The sequence below is a fragment of the Colossoma macropomum genome, unplaced genomic scaffold (genome assembly GCF_904425465.1).
Source record: "Colossoma macropomum unplaced genomic scaffold, Colossoma_macropomum, whole genome shotgun sequence".
Taxonomy (NCBI): Eukaryota; Metazoa; Chordata; class Actinopteri; order Characiformes; family Serrasalmidae; genus Colossoma; species Colossoma macropomum.
The window spans coordinates 6839544-6856196 of NW_023494791.1; the positions used below are offsets into that span (position 1 = coordinate 6839544).

At 37.6% G+C, this 16653-nt stretch overlaps 1 protein-coding gene across 4 annotated transcripts in view; it reads left to right on the forward strand.

Moving 5' to 3' along the window:
• The window catches only part of pde10a (phosphodiesterase 10A), a 188394-nt gene extending 171741 nt beyond the window's left edge, over window positions 1-16653 (forward strand). For 2 of the 4 annotated variants that reach the window (XM_036573720.1, XM_036573721.1), the window contains exons 15-22: window positions 527-610; window positions 874-1024; window positions 2762-2917; window positions 4665-4837; window positions 4986-5097; window positions 5270-5350; window positions 6435-6523; window positions 12593-16653. In XM_036573720.1, the coding sequence (XP_036429613.1) occupies window positions 527-610; window positions 874-1024; window positions 2762-2917; window positions 4665-4837; window positions 4986-5097; window positions 5270-5350; window positions 6435-6523; window positions 12593-12713 (967 nt within the window). In that variant the 3' untranslated portion in view covers window positions 12714-16653. Of the gene's footprint in view, window positions 1-526; window positions 611-873; window positions 1025-2761; window positions 3230-4664; window positions 4838-4985; window positions 5098-5269; window positions 5351-6434; window positions 6524-12592 lie in introns of those variants that run through there. The other 2 variants (XM_036573722.1, XM_036573723.1) reach the window with 2 other exon arrangements.

The window sequence follows — 16653 nt, forward strand, 5'->3', positions numbered from 1 at the left end:
TCCAAAATGGTAACTTTACAGGAGAAGGAAAAAACATGCTTTACTTTTAATGTAAGTCAATGGAACCAGATGTTTTCTCCAAGGCATTTTGGCCATTTCTTTTAGTCCATACATCATGAAATTTACACACAATGTAAATGGAAACAGGCATTTTCAAATTATGTCAAAAACTGGAAAACGTCAGAAATAAAGATATGAGGTTTTCTTCTGACAACAGCGATATAATATATATTCCTCTCGAAACTAAATGTACAGCTCCATAACCCACCATAGTCATATTTTTAACAAACTTAATATATTAGACCTTAAAAAGGTTTCTGGGGGAATGAATCATAACTTTTGCACAGGCCATGATTTATGTTTTGTTTTTGTAATATATTAAATTCAGCAAATAAACAGAAATTGTGCATTAAAATGTACAGAATATATATATATATATATATATATATATAATATATATATATATATATATATATATATGGAGATAAGTAGATATAAGATTTATTCTCTTCATTGACCTTTATAGGTTCCACTTCGATATCAGCCCCTATGAGGAGCTCTGGCCTGCAGTCTTTGTGTACATGATTCACAGTTCATGTGGAAAAAGCAGGTGAGAATGACGCCTCACGCCTCTCAAATCCCAAGACCTCTTAGCTGCTTCAATGGCAGGTGTAAATGACGCAAGAGTGCCTTAGAATAAACACCGATGTCTGTGTGCTTTAGATAAGAAAGTAGTTCAGATGTCTGGTTGCTTTCAGAAGGACTGAATGAAATTGGGCTAAATTTGAGTAGCTGTCCGTGTTCTTTAGTCATCGTATGTAACGTCATACGTTTGTTTAAGTATCTGAACTGCTCGTTTTTGTCTGTGTTTAGTTTTGAGCTGGAGAAACTGTGTCGCTTCACAATGTCGGTACGGAAGAATTACAGACGAGTTCCATACCACAACTGGAAACATGCTGTGACGGTGGCCCACTGCATGTACGCCATCCTGCAGAAAACCTCTGGAATCTTCACCGAACTGGAGGTCAGTACGTCCCCCCGTCTGAACTAGAGCGTGACCGATAAATTAATCAGCTGATAAAATCAGCCAGTAATTAGCTGATTTCATGGATCTATCTGTATCAGCAGGGAGACGGCTAAGAAAACAACAGTATTTTGATTTATTATATTGAAACACAGACCTTTAATGTGAAGACTGGGGATTTTAAAGATGGTGTACCACTTTGTAGAGGGCATTGAGTGCAGTATCATAGCACATCTTCATCTGAATAGAACTTTAAATAGAAATTTAAATAATCTATAAAACCCAAATCTCAGCAGCTCTGTGTTTAAGGCTTCTGTTTATTTGAATGTATTAAATCTTGACAAGTAATTCTAGTCATATTTGATCATTCAGAGTTGACAGTAGACAGTTGTATCAGTCAGTGAAGTACTATTTAAAACTACTGGAGTTTGTTTAATGTTTATTATATTCAATTATATTGACCAATATGATCAGTTATCATAATTTTTAGCTTCTTAAAATTGGTATTGAAAGTCTTTCTTACCCTTCCTATGAACAGTCTTTTTAACATACATTTTCTTGTTGGTTTACAAAAATATGACCAATTTATATCCAGAAACTGATCTTTGGTATAATAAGAAAAAAATGCTGTTGAGTTTGTTTTGATTGATCTAAAATGTTTTTTTGTTTTTTTTTACAGTTACACCTTTAATTAACATCTAACTGTAGTGCCATTTGAATTTTTTAACAAAACAGTGGTCCCATGTCACCAAAAGAATTTAATGTGATAAATTAAGCGATAAACCTCACTTTTTAGCCATATGGTTTGATTTGTGCTCTGGCTCAGAAATATATGGACCAAAAGAAATATAAAGTGTCAGATATGGACAGTAATGGGTTAACCAGGTTTATTTGGGGGGAAAAGCTCCTATAAATCGATATATTGCCACACATTTTAATCCACTTTGTGGTGGGCCAAAGATTGTGGACCTAATCATCTTACTCCAACACCAGAACTGAATACAGTCATTTGCAATAGTTTGCATAGTTACTGTATATTTGCTGAATCTAACAATTGGAAAAAGAAAACATAAATTTTGGCTGGTGCGAAAGTGATGGCACATTTTATATTTTCTGGGTTTTTTTTGCAATATGTTAACCCTTGTGTGGTGTTGATGTGTTTGTTACTCAGTGGTCTGGTGAGCCACCACATTATTGGATTTTTAAATCAATACAGCCAAAACAGTTTATGTAAAAATACCAGATGTTTAAAATATCGCATGGCCAGTGTATGGTTCTCCTTTAGCAGCTGTAGCCAGTCAGCAGCCTGTCCATGTTGTCCACCCTCACACACACACACACAGACACACACACACACACACACACACAAACACATGTGTAGTGAGTGAACAGAGTGAAGACACTGAAAATGTGTTATTTTATATGTTCTTCACAGAAAATGAGCAAAGGACAAGAATCTGAGATTGAAATAATAATAAATCACATCATTTTCTCTTTTGGTAAACATTGAAAATGGATCCCACAAACCCCAACACCACACAGGGGCTAAATTCAGCAAATAAATATAATTTGTGCGTTATAATGTGCAGAAGTGTGTAGAGGGCATTTTAACTAATTTCACTTATGCATGAAAATTCAAAACAAGATGAGGTGTGAGGCTTTTGACAGTGTGCAGCCTCGTGTTTGGTGAACATGGCCTGATTCTTGTTTCTACCTGATGTACACACTCACACACAGAGGAAAGGCCTGCTGATAGCCTGTTTGTGTCATGACCTGGACCACCGGGGCTACAGTAACAGCTACCTGCAGAAGTTTGACCATCCACTGGCGGCCCTCTACTCCACGTCCACCATGGAGCAGCACCATTTCTCCCAGACTGTGTCTATCCTGCAGGTAGAGCTCCCACAAACTGCATCCATTTCCTCTGGGCTTCCTACAATGAAAACAGAGCTGCTCAAGCTGCATCCTGTCCCTGTCTTCACCTCCTCTCTCTCACTCCATCCAGACTCCATCACTTCCCTCAAAGAAAGTAACTCCTCCTTGATCCTTTCACAGTAGTGGTGTATGATATTTTTAAAAAGACCCATATCCTGCATTTTTCTTTTCTTTTCTTTTCTTTTCTTTTATTTATTGATTCTGACTGATGACGTTTGTGTTGTTTTAAATACCAAAAAAACACCCATAATTAATTTTCACATAAATATTTTCCAGCCACTCTTTATGCGTTAGAGTTAAACAGACTGTTTTTGTTACTGTGCCTTTAAGACTGAGATATGTAAATGAGCTCTGTTCTGGTTGACTGTTCTTTATTGCATATACATATATATATATATATATATATATATATATATATATATATATATATATATATATATATATATATATATATATACACCGATTAGGCATAACATTATGACCACCTCCTTGTTTCTACGCTCATTGTCCATTTTATCAGCTCCACTTACTATATAGGAGCACTTTGTAGTTCTACAGTTACAGACTATATGTATATATATATACATATATATATATATATATATATACTTTGTTTACTGTATTATGGAAAACGTTCACTCTGTAGTCCAGATATGGAAATGAAGCTACAAAAACAGCACATTTTAAGTTCACTGTTTTTGTGACGTCACAACAATCACAGCATTTATATACGTCTGTTCAGTCTATGGCAGCTTAGCTCCTCACATTCATGCTGAAGTTATGTAACAGGAGTGAAACAGGAGTGTTTCAGCTTGGACTGCTTTCTAATAAACGAGGCACAATACTGGACAGCCAGTCAGAACAGAGCTCATTTACATATCTCAGTCTTAAAGGCACAGCAGTAGAATCAGTCTGTTTAATTCTAATGGACAAAGATGGGTTGGAAAATAGCCCTGTAAAAATGAACCATGACTGTTTTTGGTTAATGAGACCACACGAACGTCATAAGTGGACCAGTAAAAAAAACTGTGATGGGTTGTAGGGCTTCTGGGATATCAGCGCTGCGCAAGCTGATCTCGATTAAAGAGCAATATGTTGTGCAGTCCTCTTTAGCCAGACAAAACAATGCTTTAAGGGTTTGTGAGTCTTGTTAAATTGTTAACATGATCTCAACCCATGTTGTTTTGCTGGGGCAACAAAAATCTGAAATGATCAAGGAGGATCCTACTGTCTCATATAAATGGACAATTAAGGGCAATTTCTCTTCATTTCAAGATTCGGGTGGTTTCGACTCTCTGAGACGCAGCACACTGGTCCCTGAAGATTCCGGATCAGGCGATGGTTTCCCACTTTATTCAGCTCATCATCTAATTACTAAGCACTTTGTAAACTGAAGTAGGCTAAAAAAGATTCCATGCTATGCAAAAGAATCATGAATTTCGTCAGTTTTAATTAAATTTATTCATTTATTGGTGTCGTTCTTAACCCTCACTTGAAGTCATAGACCAAAGCCTGAACCACGGTTTGTTTCCTCCCCCACCCCCACTTTTTTTATTACATAAAAGTCCCGTCTTCAAATAGGGCCGCTGTCAGCTGCTCACTTTTGGGAGAGGACTTCTGTCGGCTTTGCTGCTCCCCCCCAGCTGAGCCGGACGCCTCCTAAGTGGAGCTTTTGCTTTTTTATTGATCTCTTTGTTTCCCATAGCTGGAAGGGCACAATATTTTCTCCAACCTGACTTCCAGCGAGTACGAACAGGTGCTGGAGATCATCCGCAAGGCCATCATCGCCACCGACTTGGCACTCTACTTCGGCAACCGCAAGCAGCTGGCCGACCTGCTGAGCACAGGGGCACTGGATCTAAACAACCATGCGCACAGGTCAGAGATCATTCGTTTGCACGGGCACCTCAGTCAAAGCTTATATTTGTGCCTTGAGAGGACAGATACACTGGGCCGCCGGTTCAGTAGCTATGGTAATGATATCTCAATGATATCGTAATCCTGATTTGTTTCTCGTCCATGGCAGGGACCGCGTGATTGGTCTGATGATGACGGCATGCGATCTCTGCTCTGTTACCAAACTGTGGCCGGTCACTCGCCTCACAGCCAACGACATCTACGCAGAGTTTTGGGCTGAGGTGAACTTCGCTGCTGTTCCATCACAGCTCTTTTTAAAATGCAGATTTCTAATCATATTCATTTATATTTAGACAGCTTCAGTGTGGTCAAACACGAGGGCATTTTTGAGAGAAGAGGGCAAAATATGTGAAGGTTGATTGCACTTTCTCCTTGTCATCTCTTCTTCATCAGGGGGATGAGATGAAGAAGATAGGAATGCAGCCCATTCCGATGATGGACAGGGATAAGAAGAACGAGGTTCCGCAGGGACAGGTAAAGCAGCACCTGCAGAGAAACTGAACAGCCATTGCCTTTAAAAGCCCTTATTATTATTTTTATTTCAAGTTGAATTGGTAAGCCAACAGAGTTACATGATGTGTGTGTGTGTGTGCATGTATATATATATATATATATGTATGAAAGCCATTTATATAATTTATATATGTATAATAGGGTGTGCGTTACTGCGATTTTATCACAGGAAGGCTGCCTAAAACTCCCTTTCCTATGATAAAATCGCAGTAACGTACGGCCTCAGGTGGCTCACTGCTTTTATAAATCGGTGGCCAACATGAAATATGACAAAATGCACAATTTTTCAGAAAATAATTTGTTATTATTAATTAATAATTAACATAAACAGGTATTCTGCCAAGAAGTGTAGTTTTTTTAGAGTATGGTACTTTGTCAAGCAACTGTGAGCCGTTGAATGAAGAAAACGTTTGGTCACCCATTGCTGTCTTCTGCGTCATTTCATTCATTTTTGTAACTTTTTGTTGTATAACAGTGAACATATGATAACACAGCACTGTTTAATGCAAAAAGATTCACTTTATACGCACTTTTTGGTCACCAAATTACTACTGCAAGTCTTATTTAGCACCAATCCAGCAGCGCCACTCTTCTCACGCTGGGGCTGAACCTCAAATAACTCCATGCTCCCTGTGTAGTGCACTATGTAGGAATTTAAATACTGGAACCTGCAGCCAAACTGTGCAAAATATAGTTAAGAAATAGTCATTTGGGGCTCATCCATACTCAATAAATGATGCACTATTTGACTGTAGAGGCTAGAATTTCTACACTTTCATAGCTAGACCACTATTTAGGGAGTACAGAGCCATTTGGGATTCAGCCTGGGTTTGATGCTTCTTCTGACTGAAACATGGACATTTGAAGCGTGTAGTCCATTCAGGGGACATAAGTTGCCAGCTCCTCATATATATACATATATAAATGTGTGTGTTTGTGTGTGTGTGTGTGTGTGTGTACTTGTTAAACCTTATAGTCAGTGTTGTTCTTTATACAGCCTACTGTCGTAGAGTCTCACTGTCCTGTGCGATCTGTGTGCTTCTAGGTGGGGTTTTATAATGCTGTGGCCATTCCCTGTTACACCACCCTGGCAGAGCTGTTCCCTCCCTCCGCTCCTCTTCTTAGTGCCTGCAGGTCAGTTACTCACCAATCACTGCAGCATTAGGCCGTTTTACATATACACTTCCATTCAACACTGATGGTGCATTAGGAGTTGATTAGCTACAGTACCAGTCAACACTGTGGACCTGATTGAAAGTATGCTTTTCATCATCTTAAATATGCAGTATGGAGGGTAAAATGATACAAAGTACTGTGTTACAGTAATGTGACTACTTTCCCTGTAACAAAGTAGTGTAACACATTAGAGTGAAATGTCTTGTAACCACATTAGAGGCACTGACTGAATAAGAATTGTTACTTGCATTACTTTTATGTCTTTAAGAGAACTAAATTATGCATGTTGCATATGAAAATCATATTTCTTCTCTCTTTCTCTGCGTATATATGTGTGTATATTGTACATATTTTAATGCTCAGGTAGGTCTAAACGGCATATGTCAAACACAAGGCACAATCCTATCTGACCTGCACAATTATGTTTGATTTTTTATCAATATTAGCCAGTTTCACAATGCGCTGCGCTACAGTCCCCAGTGTGCCCTGCAACATAATGTGCATTCCTCCCAAAAAACACTCTATGACAGCAGTTACACCACAAATGTACCACACTACTCATATCACCACACACACTAGCTGCATTTCAGCTACAGTTAAACCAATGTAACACTCAGCTCAGCAGCTCAGAAACTGATCCCAAGGATTATTGAACTTGCAGCAAAAAAAATACAAAAGCCAGGTGTCTCGATCAAGCACATGGATAGGCTTAAAAATGAAATATAATATTTCAAGGTTTAATATAAGTGCCTATATTTCGTGTGTATGTTTTGGTGTATTTTGAACGATGGCCAGTTCAGGTTATAGTAAAATGTTAATTTAAAATGAAAATACATTCTCTGGCCCCCAGATTTCCTGAGATTTTTTTTTAATATGGCCCTTGTAGTGGTTGAGTTTGACACCCCTGGCCTAAACAGCCACATTTGATAGAAAGTCAAAAATTTCTGATTACTGTTATTTTGTATGTGTCATTTCATAGTTTGACATCCTTGTTTTCTTAACGTGGGGAAAAAAGTAAAAATACAAAAATCCTTCTATGAGTTGGTCATTCACACTTTCAACCGTCACTACAGTTATTTACTACTTAATATATAACCGTATATAAGCACAATTTGGTCATAAAATGTTTGGTAAGGTTTAAAAAATACAGACATTTTAGAGCTTTACAGTGTTTTGTAAGGATCTCTAGAGTGAAGCTGTGCTTTACCGGGTCATTACTGGATAAGAGAACGTGTTCTCAGTTACCGTGGTTAAAGAAGATAATGAGTGTGTTTACATGCACTCAATAATCCGATCATTATCCGATTTCTGCAGTTATCCGATTATTCACTGGTTATGTAAACACCATACTCCGATCTAGAAATCCAATAAAGACATCAGATAAAGAGGCTGGATTTTAGCTCAGTAATCAGATTTCCCAGTGCATATAAACTCTTACTCTGATTTCTTTCGTATTTCTCAGTCTGTGCATGTGCAAAAACAGACTGCTGTACCGGAAATAAGTGAGCAGTGTTGCCGCGAGACGCAGCCAAACACTTTTGGAGCGACACTGAAACCAACTACATTCTTGACAAAATTAATAATTTAAATATTCTTCATCTTCTAGATGATGTATGTTAATTTTTTCAGGTAAAGTGACACAAGCTGCAGCATGTAGTTCGAGTTTTTCATTACGTTTGCGTCACGTCTTCTTATGTGAGTTTATTGGCTGGTTGCAAAACAGAAGTCTGATCACTGTCTGACTCATGTAGACCTGGAGTTTTCCCATTTTCTGATTACTCAAGTGCATATAAATGCGTTGATTGGGTTTCTGACAAAATCTGATTTTCTGTAGTTATCATATTATTAAGTGCATGTAAACACACTCAATGATTGATCAGTTGGTGATCTATACATGTTATGCCAATAAAACAAGAAATTAAATGAGGAGAAACTTCTTTTGTTCATGATATTAATCAGGGGAAAAATGAATACTGCTTGCATTTTGGACTATTAGGACAACTAGTACGGCATCTGTGTGTTGTTATAGCGCCTACAGTCTTAGTCTGGAAAACAGACCTTACAGAACTCCACACTAACAGGGTCTGGGCCACCATCAACTACAGCTTATATTCATACTGGAAAATATTCTGCTCCTCTGTTTAAAATAGCCTAGATGATTATCTGTCCCTGCTAATGGCTTGTAGCCATCATAGTGAAGATGTGGTTGGAGAAAAATAAATACATTCCAGCTTAATTTCCATTTAGAGGTATTTGTTTATTTATCTGAGGATGTGTTTGTTTTAAACTTCCAGTAGTCATTTCTTCTGATATTTGTTTCTTCTCATAAACGCATTAACATTAATTGCTGAAAAGGGGACAAAGATGCTGTACCTTCTCTTAGTATGTATATATCTCAATGCGAATGCAGTAAATACTGTTGTCAATTGTATTTGTTGGCCTGGATACAAATTTCCACTCTATATAAGAGAGTTTGATGTGTAGGACCAATGTGGTGGTCACTCTTTTGTCCGTGTATGAGCCCAACCTAAAAACTTGGTGACCTTGATTCTTGGGGAATGCAAACAGATTTGTGGCAGCGTCAGTTAGTGGGTCCTAGGCTGGACTCTGAGCAGTGTGTCCTGCAGTGTTTCCAGCCATATCTGGGGACAAGCAAATGGCATCAGTGCTGCTCACTGAAAGGGCTTTAAAGGCTACAGTTTTCACGCTCTCCTCTGGAGCTCAGATAGTGTGAGAAGACTGCTGTAAAAGGTCGACAGATTAAAAAGTGGAGTGCGGGTTTTCCCTTCCTGCATGTCTGGGTCAATCTGCCCTGTAGTATTGCTGTCCTCACTGTGTACAAGCACGGATTGTGTTTCAGGGACGAGACGCACACTCAGACCTTCACTGCGTGACTGATTCTGAATCACATCGCTTTCTCACAGTCACCACACATGGTGTAAAAGCCATTAGCTCACACGCTCTGCAGTGCACTTAACCCCTACATGCCTGGAGTTATTCTTTTTGTTTTTGCTTGCTTTATTTTGTGTAGTGGTTTCTTTTTACATTTGACTTACATTTCTGTATCGACAGTTCTGTGTTGCCAACTTTTCTCTGCTTGTTTTGGTATCAAATAATTAGTGGTGTCAAAGTTAACTCTCTAACATGATTAATCGGGTTATTCTCCATTTGGAGTGGGAATTCAGGTGGACACATTTTTTAAAAATCAGTTTCTTTTATCTCAAAACGAAATAATCCTAATTTGTCCATTAACATCTCCTATTATTATATATGTAAAAAGGAGAGCTTAATTCCAAACCTATTTTACAGTCACTGGTGTATGAATATGGTGTAACACCAGTGACGGTGTCTCCAGTGACATTCTGGTTAAAACTGAGGATTTTGTAAATTGGCTGACTGATTGGTTGGTCAGGTGACCTTGTGCCACTATTTAAAATCAGTGATAAAATGATATTTGGCATTATTTTGACAAAATTTTTATTACCCAGCCATTAAAGCACATAACACCAGTGACACATCGAAGTTATGTGCTGCCTGATAAACAAAATTATTAATTAATTAATTTTATTATTGAAATTATTCATAAATTAATAAAATATAGTAAGAGTAATAGAGTAAGTGTGACTCGCCTTCTCATGCCCTGAGATGCTTCCTCTCTGATGAGCCTCGACCCAAAGAAGCAGTTTAATAGAGCTGAAAATACTGTGTCAAAATGTAACATAAGAGTCCTGATAACACCAGTGACCACAATCTCTGTGACAAATGAATTTTTTAAATAAATGCATTTTTTAAAATTAGCATAATGTTAATGATATAAAAAGTAAACATGAATCTGATTTATACAATTCCTAAGTTAAACCTCTTAAAAATTTTGTTTTATATTAAAAATGGTTTCTCAAATGTTGAAATTTGGTTTTGTGACAAGCTGTTTTACAGATGCAGAGCGACTATAAAACAGGATAAAAAAAGAAAAATCAGAGAAATTATAAGGGAAATGTGTTATTTAATCTTAGGTCAGCTGTGTAGATGTACATACTGACTTTTGGGAGCTGTGTCTAATATTTTAAGCCTTTTTAAGCCCTGCAACCTTTGTGACACGGTATCCCACTCCAAATTTTTTGCAATTAAAGACCCTTCAAATCACCCATAGTTCCACCCAGAAGCCCAGCTGGTCTTGAGAGTGAAAGGCTACAATCACAGAGCCTGTATACGTGATACAAATGGGTTCGGGTTATAGCAAAATGTCAATTAAATATGAAAAAACATAGATGTTCTTGGCCCACAGATTTGTTGAGGTGTTTTTTTTTTTTTTTTTTTTGTTTTGTTTTTTTTTGTTTTTTTTACAATGGCTCTTCTAGTGGTTGTGTTTGAGACCCCTGGCCTAAACAGCCATATTTGACAGAAGGTCAAAAATTTCTGATTGCAGTTATTCCATATGTATCATAGTTTGGCATCTTCATTGTTCTGTTCTAACGTGGAAAATAGTAAAAATACAAACAGTCATTCTGTCAGTAGGTTCATTCACACTTTCTGCTGTTTCTGCAGTTAGTTAGTTAATATAAGTCACACATCAGTAGCATTTTATCGTCACTGTGATTAAAGAAATATGTAATAAGCACTTAGTAATTCGAGCCGTGCTCTCAGTGAGCTTGCAATATAATATTTCAAGGTTTAATACAAGTGCCTATATGTTGTCTGTACGTATTGGCGTATTTTGAATAAACAATGGCCAGTTTGGGTTTTAGCAAAATGTTAATTAAATATGAAAAAAGAGATATTCTCTGGCCCACAGATTTGTGGAGATTTTTTTTTTTAATGTGGCCCTTTTAGTAGTTGTGTTTGACACCCCTGGCCTAAATAGCCATATTTGATAGAAGGTCAAAAATTTATTGCATATCGTCGCTGTTCAAAGAAAAATGTGTATCTTCATTTTCGGCATTTTTAAAATTTTTCTACGTCATTTGAACATGGCAGTCCTCCTTTACATTGACTGGACCAATAGAAATGCCCCAAAATCAGAATAAAATCTGTTTACCTTAACTTACATTAAAAGTAAAGGCCCTTTTTGCCCTTTCCTGTAAAGTTACCATATTAGAGATACTCGGTTTTTTTTTTTTTGGTTTTTTTTTGTTTTTTGGCCAGTGACTGTATGTATCATTTCATAGTTTGGCATCTTTCATTGTTATTCTAATGTGGAAAATAGTAAAAATACAAAAATCCTTCCATGAGTAGGTTCATTCACACTTTCCACTGTCACTACAGTTAGTTAGCTAATATAAATCAAGTCAAGTCAAGTCACCTTTATTTCTATAGCACATTTAAAAGACAACGAGTGTCGGGCAAAGTGCTGCACAATAATATCTATTAAAATAACCACTACTAACTAATCAAAACTACATAATACAGTGATCAAGGAAAAGAAAAACATGCGTAAGTCACACATCAGTAGCATTTTCTCATTACTGTGTTTGAAGAAATACATAATAAGCACTTTGCGATCTTTTGCGAGTTTGCAATACAGGAAAACGTCAGATCCACAGTGAAACATGGTAGCACGTAGGTACACGCTGACGCAGTTCAGTGGACATGCTTGTGCTATGACTCTACTGCGGGCAGATTTAAATGAACTCAAGGGGCCATGGGACAAATACTCAGAACGGATCGCCAGCGAGACGCTCGGTTCCATAGGGTTAAAGTAGAAATACTGTATTGTTATCAGTATCAGCCAATAAGGTTTCGGTATCAATATTGTTATTGGAATTAAAAAATTAGTGTCAGGCCTAAAACATATAAAATATCTCCTCTTCTGCTCACACAGTGTGGTACTGACTGAAGGTTTGATAGAATTTATGCTTGTTTTTAATGAGCCATGAGATAGAAATAATCAAATTACATCACACTTTGTAGCAGAAATTATAGGTGTCACATTGTGACAGTGCTGTAATGTTCATAATATTTCAAATATTCATTTCAGTACAGAATTAGATACATTTTAAAGTGTTTTCTGAAATGTGCTTGTGTTTGCAGGGAGAACCTGGGCCAGTGGGAGAGAATAGTACGAGGGGAGGAGCCGTCCGCCTGGGTGCCGCCTGAAGAGCGCGACCCGAGCGAGCTGTCTGAGAGCGGGCCGGTCAAAGTGGACAACTGACCCTGACTGCAGCACTGCCCGTACCCTGCCAGAGACACTGGACTTCCTTTAGAACAGTCCCACTTCCGGTGGAGACGAGGGGGAGCAGAGAGGCCGGGCAGGAGAGGTGATATTCACCGAGCAACTAAAGGAAAAACTTCAACAAAAAAAAAAATAATAATAAATAAAAAAATTAAACATAGAGTTACCTCAGCGGGTGACAGAGGTGTAGAGCTCTGACCCTGACGGCTCTCATGGTCAACAGCCAGGACTTGGGATCCAGTCACCACAAGCCTGCTCTGGGTGGGAGCACTTTTGGTCAGAATTGGACTTCTTTAGCTTCAAGAGTTTTCCTCTGATGGTCGCTTTTGCTGTTTTGGTTTTGGGGTCAATTTCATTTCTATATTTTCAAACGTGTTTCTTTTTGCGGTCTTATATTTGAAGAGGCCTTAAAACCTGAACCTCCGGTTACAGTCGGAGCTCCACGACTGGTAACTGGGGTTCAGGTCGTCTGAAATAGTAACTTATTCCTGCTGTGGTGAAAAAAGATCATACGCAGAACCTGCTTGGGAGTTGCTATTTTTTAAGAGAGACGAAAGGAATGTTTCGCGAAGGTGCGTGGGGGCGCAGACGAGCTCTCCGCACCGGCGGTCTCGTGTTAACTTGCGCAAAAAACGTTTGCAGTACTTGAATGAAGAAATACAGCCTATTCTATGTGGGGAGGAGTAGAAAAAAAAGAAAAGAAACAAACCCTGCAGCGCATCTGTCCAAAGCAAAGAGCTGTTGTGACGGAAGAAGTTAGATAATTCTGAACCTCACCGGAGTCACACGAGAGTCACAATGTTCCTCCACCAAAATCTATGACCGTTCAAACTGATGTACAAATCAGCTTTTGATCCTCTAGTCCTAATAGAGCTTGACCTTGGGCAATCCGTTCGTTTCCAGGGAAACCAGTAATACATGTTCCGCACTGAATGTTGAAACGTTACAGTGGCCGACACATGAAGTAATAACAGCAAAGTCTCGTTAAGAGTAATGAATGACTATTAATGGTACTCAACGTCAGTCGCGCAGTTTATTATTTTTTACAAGTAAAATAGGCTTGTTTACTGTTGATGAATTGACATGACATACAAAGAACATCTTATGCACATGATGAGCCATGATTTGAATATGTTTCTTCAGTGCTTAATTCTTTTTCATGATATTTTCTGAGCAGAGAGAAGATAAAACTCCAGTTCCAGTCCTGCTGCTCTTTTCCCAAAAAAGTCTGATTCTAAAGCAGCCCAGATCGAGCTCAAGCTTACTGATTGGATCACGTTTAATGATTGTCTCTCTAAAATGAAATAAGAATAAAGTTCATTGAAAAATGAACAAGATTACACTGTAAAAATGATTCAATGTAAGAAGTAAGTAACTAGGTGGCCTTTAAATTTTGCCTTCACTGAACACAGATTATTATTCAGTTAACTTACTATTAGAAATCCAGTTAACTCAAAGTTTTAAGGCAACCAGGTTCCATACATATGTACTTTTTTGAAGTTAAAACGTTGAATCATTGTTTACAGTGTAGACAAAACAATCAGGACAAAAACAATGAAAGGCTTGGATCATCAAAGATCCACTAAATGTCCTTCTTTAAAACGTCTTGGTATTTTCTGAGCAGAGGGAAGGTAAAACTCCTTTAACGCAAAACGAATTCCAGTCCTGCTGCTCTTTTCCCCAAAATGTTTGATTCTAAAGCAGCACAGATCGATCTCAAGCTTACTGATTGGATCATGTTTAATGATTGTGTCTCTAAAATTAAATAAGAATAAAGTTCATTGAAAAATGAACGAGATTACACTGTAAAAATGATTCAGTGTAAAAATAAGTAACCGGATTGTCTTTAAAATTCGGCTCCATTGAACACAGATTATTATTGTTAACTTACCATTAGAAATCCAGTTAAGTCAAAGTTTTAAGGCAGCCAGGTTACATACTTGTGTAGTTTATTTTGAGGTTAAAACGCTGAATGATTTTTACAGTGTAGACAAACGATCAGGACAAAAACAAATGAAAGGCTTGGACCATTAAAGATCCACTGAAAGTCCTTAAAACGTCTTAATCCTAATGTAACACAGCAATTAAGCAATCAATGTCTTTCCATTTAGATGTTATGAATTATTTAAAAAATGATGAAATGGCAGTGAGTGTGGATGTGCAGTGAAATCGCGCAGTGATCCATCAGCGACGCGAGTGCCGTTTCCTCTGTGCTGGAGTCACAGCGGAGATGAAGGCAGTTTATTGGCTGAGCTTGAACATCAGCACTCTTAGCCAGAGTGAAACTCCAAATACTGAATTCTGTGAAGACAGAATTAAGACAAAAATGTCAAAAATGAAATCTTCTGAGGCTGTTCCGTTGTGTGCAAAAGTTTTGGCGCCCCAGTCAAATGACTCGTTGATTTTCGAAGTGAAAATAATTTAATACGTCCTCTGCTGAGAACACACTTCTGCACATTTTACTGCACAGTTGTGGTTTGTTTACTGATTTTAACATATTGAAAAATAAAAATGAAACAAAGTGTGATGAGACACCACATTTTACATTTCATATTTTATTTTTCCCAATATGTTAATGTTAATAGGTTATGTTCATTTAAATTGTACACTAATTGTTTTAAGTTGCAGAAAAATGTTGACATATTTTCACTTAGAAAATCAACACACTGTAATTTGACCACGGATGTTCAAGCATTTGCATATGACTGTACACATACATGCAGATGACACAGTAGCGTCACATAATGAGGGTGCATTTAATTTGTATGAATAGAATGAATAGAAATGCCCCAAAATTCATGTAAACAAGTAACACAGTAAGTGTTTATTCTTTCTAATTTAAAAAATTGAAACTGTGTTGATACTTAATCATGCGATTAGGGTGCAGTTCATTTGTATGTATAGAAAAATGGCCAGAAATCATTAGAAAGGTGAATCCTAAGCAAAACAGATGAATTCCCTGAATAATGGTCTTTCCTTTCCAGCCAATCAGCATCGTGCTTCAGCTTGAATTGGCTCACATCAGTTTGATCACGTTTCTGTTTTTTCAGCCTCTAGGAGGTCGAGTTCTTAGAGACAGGACTGCGCTCTGAAATCCTTCATGTAAACACAGCAGGACTGATGAGTGACTGTAACCAATATGATGGCGCACAGCTTACTAAGGGTTTCTTGGGTACCAAAGGAGTACACCATCAGATATGTGTGTCTGTCAAGAATCAAGAACAGTTTCCAGTGAAGTGCATCGAGCATGTGCGCAGAACTATTTTTCTTTTTCTTTTTTTTCTTTTTTTTTGGCACATGTGCAATGTGTGTAGGAACAGTTCATGTTTGGAGACGTAAGCTACACTCTTATGGTGCTATCTTAGGCAGTCATGCACTTTCTGGTCCTGTGTGTATGCGTGTGTGCGCGCGTGTGTGCTAGCTTTCGGCCAATGCCATAAACCCCCCACCCCCCCCAAACCCCCCCACCCAAACCTCCATGAAAAAAAAACAGCAGCAGTCTGAGTTAAGAGGAACTACACAGCTTCATAAACCTCACTGAGATCACCCACAGCCCAGTTTTTCTCCCCTCATATGCACTATGTTTAGAGACTATTATCATTATTATTGTTATTATTATTATGGTTGTTATAAATATTATTGTTCCTATTATATTACTATTATTACCACAATTATCAGTGATTATTACCATTGTTATTTTCTTAATTAGAATTCAATTTTAAATTAACTTATATTTTTTATACAGAAAAAAAAAAGTTAGCGTTTTTTGTTTTGTACAGAGCAAAAATTGTGCATCATGAAGAAGCGAATGGTCATGTAGACCCACTGCATACTGTTGCCCAAGATAAATGAGGAATGTCTTGACTGTAAATATAAGAGCAGTTTTATTATATTTAATTTTATTAAATATTTCTGAAAA